The 7,295-nt window shown below is 37.3% G+C and overlaps 1 protein-coding gene across 2 annotated transcripts; it reads right to left on the bottom strand.

Annotated features, from left to right (window-relative positions):
- Positions 1 to 265: 265 nt before the first annotated feature.
- Positions 266 to 7,095, bottom strand: atf3 (activating transcription factor 3). 2 transcript variants are annotated; one of them, XM_066703697.1, is made up of 4 exons: positions 6,950 to 7,095; positions 5,187 to 5,430; positions 4,057 to 4,164; positions 266 to 2,569 (listed from the first exon to the last, which is right to left on the bottom strand). In XM_066703697.1, the coding sequence occupies exons 2-4, from the start codon at positions 5,427 to 5,429 to the stop codon at positions 2,372 to 2,374; spliced, it is 549 nt and encodes a 182-aa protein (XP_066559794.1). In that variant the 5' UTR covers position 5,430; positions 6,950 to 7,095; the 3' UTR covers positions 266 to 2,371. The 2 variants fall into 2 exon arrangements, with proteins under 2 accessions (XP_066559794.1, XP_066559703.1); XM_066703606.1 differs by having other exon boundaries at positions 5,187 to 5,433; positions 6,950 to 7,094.
- Positions 7,096 to 7,295: the final 200 nt, after the last annotated feature.

The following is a 7,295-nucleotide window of genomic DNA, read 5'->3' as shown; positions in this document are numbered from 1 at the left end:
GTGTGGAAAAACACTTTGCAATAACATTTCCTGTCTTTTTTCTCACCTTTTTGATGCAAATGTCCTAACTTTGGTCATCTACCATATGGATTTCCTCTGAAAGCAGACATGTACAGACCTGTGGCATCAGAAATACTATGAGACTTGAATCTCACTTTCCATTCTTGAATTCTTGGAAGAATGTACTAAAGATCAGAAGCCTAGATGTAGATGAAGGATGTGGAAGTGCACACTTCAAAAGAAAGAAATGGTCTTCAACATTAAATAGCAGTGAGAACTCCATTAATAATTTTATTTTTTTATTATTAAAGTATCAAAAACAATTATTTGACAGTATAGACATGTCTTCTTAAAGCATTTCAGTAGAGTATTATAAGTTTTACCTGAATAGAATAGACATAGTTATACATCCTACTGCTTAGACTTTCATTTTAACATTTTATCTTAAATACATACAGCTTAAATCTTGAATAATACCATGGATGGTGTAACAAAGAAACAAACAAAAAACATCACATTAAACAAATTTAGCTTCCATTTCTGTTAAAATATTCAGTAGTACCATAGCCACATCTTGCATGCTAGTAGGTAAATGAACATCCTAAGCAATAGTGTGAGCAAACAAAGAAAACCTTGACGCCAGCGTCACATAAAATCCCTTTCTCTCGCTAAACATATTTTATTAATCTTTTCAACAAAACTGTTTTTTTTCCCCCTCATACGCTATGAAACATTGACAGTCAGTGTTCTTAACTTCTAATATGTAAAAAAAAGAAAAATCACTGAGTTTAAAGAAAAAAATAAACAAAGACAAACATACAATCTAGGGATACAATTAAAGGTTTCTCAACAGATTTACTGCAAAATAGTCTGGGTTGAGCAACACTTTTAGGTGCTGGCCTACTATCAGGAGTAAATTACTGGAGTAAAGTGCAGTGAGGATGGAGCTTAAAGTGGTGTGAGTGCTTGGTTTATTTTAGCCACATTCATGAAGCTTGAATTCCAGGGATTTAAATGAAATCAAACTCTCAGTCAATAGTTCACATTCTTGGAGCAGATGATTTCTTTTGTACTACTTCAGACTTTCAGCATTTTCAGCATGTGTTTAGAGAGATACATCTTATGGAATATACACATATTGCATCCGATTCCCATTTACGGATCTATAGGTATTGATGCTAAAACAAGTTCACCCTCCTACATTACAGACTTGAATAGGAGTACTTACTAAGATGATCAAGACTTTTCTCATCTGAGCAACTTTGATCACACTTGCATAACATCCCCTGGGTGGATTTCAAGCAAAAACACTTTGACTAGTTCTGCTCCACTGCTGCATTTGTTAAAATGGAGCCTGAATCCCTGTGAAAATGATAGAGACACGGGTTTTAGGAATTCCACCGCATAAAGCAGAGCAGCCTTGGACAATACAGTCTGAAGGGGAGTTAATGCCATCTGATTTGCTGTTATTTCATTGTTGGAGGTCATATCTAAGTTTTGCATAATTCTGATATCGATGTTTGATATATTTATTAACTTTTCCTGCAGAAAATTATGTTAAAAGACTTCTGACAATTGTGTTAAGAGTTAATTTGGTTTTCCTTCAAATAAATAAATTTTAAAATAATCTTGAAGGGATAGTGATTTTAGCAGAAGCAGCCTTAAAGAATCACAGTCAACAAGTGGGAATGGACAGGAAAATGCAAATAACATAAATCCTTTCAGTTTAGGGGGAATTAGGTTTTTGTAGATTATCCATCTACACACAATGGTTTTCAGAAATCCATATTAACAAAATAAAGTAAAAGTACTCACATCATCCTACAAAATACACAACAGAATTAACACACAACATACATCATCTTTTGAACAGATGTAAGTGCTTTCCATACCAGCAGTGATTAAAAAAAAAAAACACCCATCCATAACTAGCCTTGGTTATAAAGATTTACCAGTGGGAAATTCATCTAGACATGTTACAAACAGGTTTTCAGAATACCCCCAATGTCTTCAACTTCCTGTGCTTTTGCCATGCCTGTGTCATGTGACAATGACTCAGCTACAATGACTCCTGTCAAGGTTGTTTTCTTACAGATTGCCATGAGAATTCCTTTACAAGATTGTAGGCACCTTACAAGGCAAGGCAGAGGGCGCCCTTGCCCTGTCTAGTCTCTGTCTGCAGATGAATTCAATAAAGTTAGGAGTGCAAAAGTGCCAGACCCCAGGGTTTGATGGTTGAGCCTTCAATTGCAGATAGCTAAAGAGAAAGCAAGTGGACTTGGGAGTCCCCTTCCTCCCCCCATCAGACAGGATGTGTTGTCACATCAATATGAAAAATGAGGTCAGATATTGTCCCAGTCTGTGAGCCAGTCTAGCACTGCAGGGTCCCCTCTTTGATCTGTTGGATGAAGAGGTTCCTCTCATCCTCTGGTGTTCTTCCGTTCTGAGCACGGACGATGCAGGTTGGTCGGTGTAGGTTCAGCATGTATACCAGCTGCTGCTTCTCATTCTTCAGCTCCTCGATCTGGGCTTTTAGCTCTGCGTTGATGGACTCCAGCTTTTCAGATTCCTAAAAAAAAAAAAAAAAAAATTAAGCCCAGGCCCTTTCTCCTCCACCCCCTTCTTTTTGCAACTCATTGGCATGAAAGATGTGTGCTAGTATGTAGTAATGGTGTACTCTACATGCCTGAGAAATCCTTTGTCAGTCTCTGAAGGACCCTAAGAGTTCAGGATAGGCTGTCTGCATCGTGACACAAATCAATGTCTTCTAGTTAGTTAGGTAAGCATAATTGTGTGCAGGCACATCCTTAATGTTGAATTCAGGACACTAATACTGTGTAACTGGTGGCCTGCTTTTCCCTTCATTTATATGTACTGGGATTAACAGTTCAGACATTCATCCATACATTTATACATCCATTCTTTTGCAGCTGCTTTAACATGAATTATCTCCAGATATAAAGCAAAACAGAGCGATTATTTCTGAACCTGAACTGAACTTGAAATGGGCTTTAGCGTTGTTTATTTTGTAATCTTATTAATGATTAAACTACAAAAGATACTTTTACTCATCAAAGCTGAATCACCCTTCCTAGACTTTGTCCTTTTTTCAGGCTCTACGGGTGTTTTTTAAAGCAGCCTTAATCTCCTTTGTAAAACAGACTACAGCTGAAGAGTGTGACGCCCAGAAAATCATGGAGGAATCAATTCCAACCATGGCGTTCCCTTCATTCAGCGAGAAAACGCCCCTCCTGTTTAGTCCCAATGTTAAGCTCATTATAATTAATTCAATAGAACAAAAGGCTGCTACCAAATATTTTATTATTTTTCTTCAAAATATCCCAAAGTGCTTCTTAATTAATTAAGCAAATTAAGCTAATTATTTTGTTACTATTTTCCTTACTCTTTTTCTATGGCAGAATCATACCCTCTATAGGCATATTACACTGCTATAAGACAAGTCATGGCTTTTATTATACATCTGTAATGTCATTTGTTTTTTTACCTAAATGCTATATAAAGTGTCTGGTACTTAGCACTTCATAGATGACTATAGTGGTACCATGCAGTTTTACAGTACTTTTATTGTAATGTGTAAAGCATAAAAATCACACACACCCAGTTCTTAAAATGACCACCTTTACAAGTAAAATAGCCTATTAAAAAATATCCCACAAATATCCATAATCAGTAGGAAGAATATCACATATGTAAAAGTCTCGCAAAGTTGCCTCCGAAATTGGTGATTATTTTCTAGCGATAAATAAATGCTTTACTGGCCACTATTACTGACAATACTGTACAGGACTGCTATTCTCCTCAAGATTATTCTTTCAGTGAAGAAACTTTAGTCTGACTTGAGACATGTTGTTTCCGAGGACTTTCCTGTCTTAAAGTAGGATATTTCTGTATTAGTTTAAAAAACAAGACTGTCTATAAGCTTTGAGATTATGAATGCACCCCAACCTTTATATATGAACCTTGCATGTTTGCAGAGTACATTTAACTGGTTCTGTAGTCACCTCTCTCCTCTGAACTGCATCAATTACAACATACCTTCTGTAGACAGTCTGTTTTCTCTTTTTTCTTATTCCTGCACTTTGCAGCTGCTATCTTGTTTCTTTCTCTTCTCCTCTTCCTCCTTTCGGATTCTTCAGGGGTTACCTGACAATAAGATTTTTTAATCAGTAAGAATGGAGTTTGAAAGGGGAGGGGAGGGGGGAACTTTTTACACTGCTTTCAAAGGTCAGATGGCTGTGTAATGGAAAAAGATTAAATATTTTGTAGGTGTCAGTTTTAATATCTTCAGTTACTTCTGTAATATTCTACTTGTTAAGTTACTGTTAAGGGTTTATAAAAAGAAAATCCAGGTCAGCTCAATAACTACCAAAAAAAGTCTGAGAGTGAATCATGTTCCTCTCTGGTTTGCATTGCCAGTTAACGTGTGCAACTGTGGAACTTCCAGAACACTCCCTGTGATCATACAGAGAGATGGCACAAGGCATAGACATCTCTAAGATCTGATGGACTTCACCCATAAATCCTTTAAAACTGTAATCTAGAAAAACACTGTAATCTAAAAAACACAGAATAAAATAGCATGTTAACTGTCATTAAAATATTGTTATTTAACAATATTGGGTAGTATTATTATATGTTTTTCTGTCTTTCTTTTAGAATTGTGGCAAGGTAGAATTATCTGAATAGTTCAAAATCATATTTTGCAAGGGACAGCTCCTTGGATTCATATTTTAATATTTATGACTAACTAATTTACATTGAAAGGAACATTGGGTTCGGTCCTAATTCACATATGCACATGTCCTAACATGCTGCTGTGTACTTTCACAATGGAGTTAGCTAGTTTTATGAAACTACATGTCAACATTGTTTGAAATTTAGTCTTGACTAGCCTACACTAAACAAAGCATACCTGAATGCCAAACACATTTTATGCCCTAGACTTCATAAACATCAGATCTGTTGCTTTAACTTATTCCTAGAAATAAGTATTAAAAACAGATAATAAATAATATATAACACCAAGACTTTGTTTTCTTTCAAATGTTAGTAAATTACAAAAACGGACAACTAAAATACATTTTTTAAATCACAAGGTAAAGGTAATAAATGAGGAGTCCTGTCAGACATGAGTGCACATCCAGAATTCAGCTACTTGGTCTCACCTCTTTCTTGACCATGGGGATGTCGCAGGGTCTTTCTGAAGCCATGTTCAAGCCGTTGCCCATCGGGGTGCTTATTCCGTGGCAAAGCCGCTTGTTCTGAATGGCGAAGCGCAGCTCTTCCTTCACCAGAGGTGTCAGGTTGGTAAAGTCATCCAGAATGAGAGACCCTGGCGGGGACAGGCAGGGCACCACGGCGGAGGCGCTGATCTCAGAGGGACCCAGTCCTGGGGTCTGGAGCATCATCCTGCTGAGAAATAAAGATCACAGTTACTATGTGCTTCACATAATGGTTCTCTGGCTACTTCAACAACTATCATCTGTCCATAACTGGTGTTGCCACATCTAACTAATGAAAAGTGACTAATTTAACATTTCAATGTATTTTGAATTATGTTATTATATAGATCTAGATAGATACCTACTTACAAAATGAACGGCTCATTTTCAATATCCCTCTATTACAAGCCTATTTCGATTGAAAGCAGTTAAGTAACTTATAAAAGTCTACGTCTGATTAAGTCAGTGGTCCTTACAAAATGATAAGAGTCTGTACAACTCAAGGCATATAACTGGGATGATCTGGAGAAAGATCTGCACGAAAGCTCCCCTACAAAGTAAAACTAAACGGCCCTTAACAATACATGTGTTATATCCAGGCTCTGGGAAATCAGATGGTACTTTTCCCAGAAGCTTTTAAAAATTTCCCTCTCATAATGCTATGCGCTTCCTTTTCAGTGGTTAACCAGTTTAAAATACTGAGTACACCTAATGAACGCTAGTGATAGAAATTCTTCAAAAGAAGGAAACAAGAAGTGAACTGGATTAACCTATAGACAGAGAGGAAAAAATAAAACACCGAGGGAACTGGTGTCTGGGAATTCACAGAAGGGACACATATTCCTCGCAACGTCCCGCTCCACACTGTCTAGGTTAAATACCTACAACCATGAGTCCCACAAGCATCGGCTATTAATGATAAATTCAGTGCATTCAGCGGTGGCACGATTATATATGGTTTATGGTTTAATACTACTACTACTACTACTACTACTACTACTACTACTACTACAGTTTTTCATTCTGTTAATATTGTTTAAATCAGTTAATCATGTTAATTCCACTGCATTTTTCATTAGAAATACAAAGTAGACCAAAATAGCTTTGTTTTAAATCACGGAAACCAAATCAATTAAATATCCGTCATTCGCATCGAAGCAGCTTCTTGACTATTTTAAAATACCCCCGTTGTTAGAGTTCCGTGTATGATCTGTATTATAAACTCACCATCACAGCTGACATTAAATAAAGTCGGCCGGTTTTTAAATGTGAACGTAAAACAGTACCGTTTTGATTAAAACAAACCAAACAATGAAACAAAACCAACGAATTAACACAACTTCCTAACTACCTAAACAAACACAGTTCGGCAATATAAAATAAGAAGTGAGCATTAAAATTCTTATAACCTAAGACTAGTCTACTTTTATTCTCCTCCTTCTACTACTACTTCCCTGCTAACACAACTTTGTCACAACGATGTAGAAATGTAATATAACACAGTATTACGTTGCTACAACGTTGTGGCAACGTTGTGATAAAAGGGACTACAACTCAATATCAGCTTTCCTGTCCATTTCCAGAGCGCGTACCTTGAGAAGCGAATAGCATTGCCTCCAGCTGTAGCAGACAGTGCACACTACACTTCCCCGGGCGCCAGCACACACACACACACTTCACTACAGAACAGCAATCGCTTCACTTACCTTTTTTGTACTTAATCAAGGCGAATATTCATGAAACGACCAGATGCTTTAAGTGCTGTTCCAGTTTATGAGTGTCTTTGGTTTGTAGGAAAACTTACAGATATCGTCGCTGGGTTGCATCACCCCCTTTATATAGGAAGCGAGGAAGCTGAGGTATTTACTAGTGCGAGGGCTGGTCAGAGGTGACGTCATTCTATTAATAGCTCTGGGGGAAGCTTGCTTTGCGATGATGCAACCAAGCAACCCTGTGTAGCTCACCATAACAGGACACGGCTGTTCACTACACCCTGAGGGGATCTAACTCATACCATTGCACACTAATGAGCCAATAAAGACATCCCCGGTT

This window comes from Amia ocellicauda, chromosome 1, assembly GCF_036373705.1.
Source record: "Amia ocellicauda isolate fAmiCal2 chromosome 1, fAmiCal2.hap1, whole genome shotgun sequence".
In the NCBI taxonomy this organism is placed as follows: domain Eukaryota; kingdom Metazoa; phylum Chordata; class Actinopteri; order Amiiformes; family Amiidae; genus Amia; species Amia ocellicauda.
Note: the sequence above shows the minus strand (reverse complement) of the source record. Positions and strands in the feature narration are given on the sequence as shown.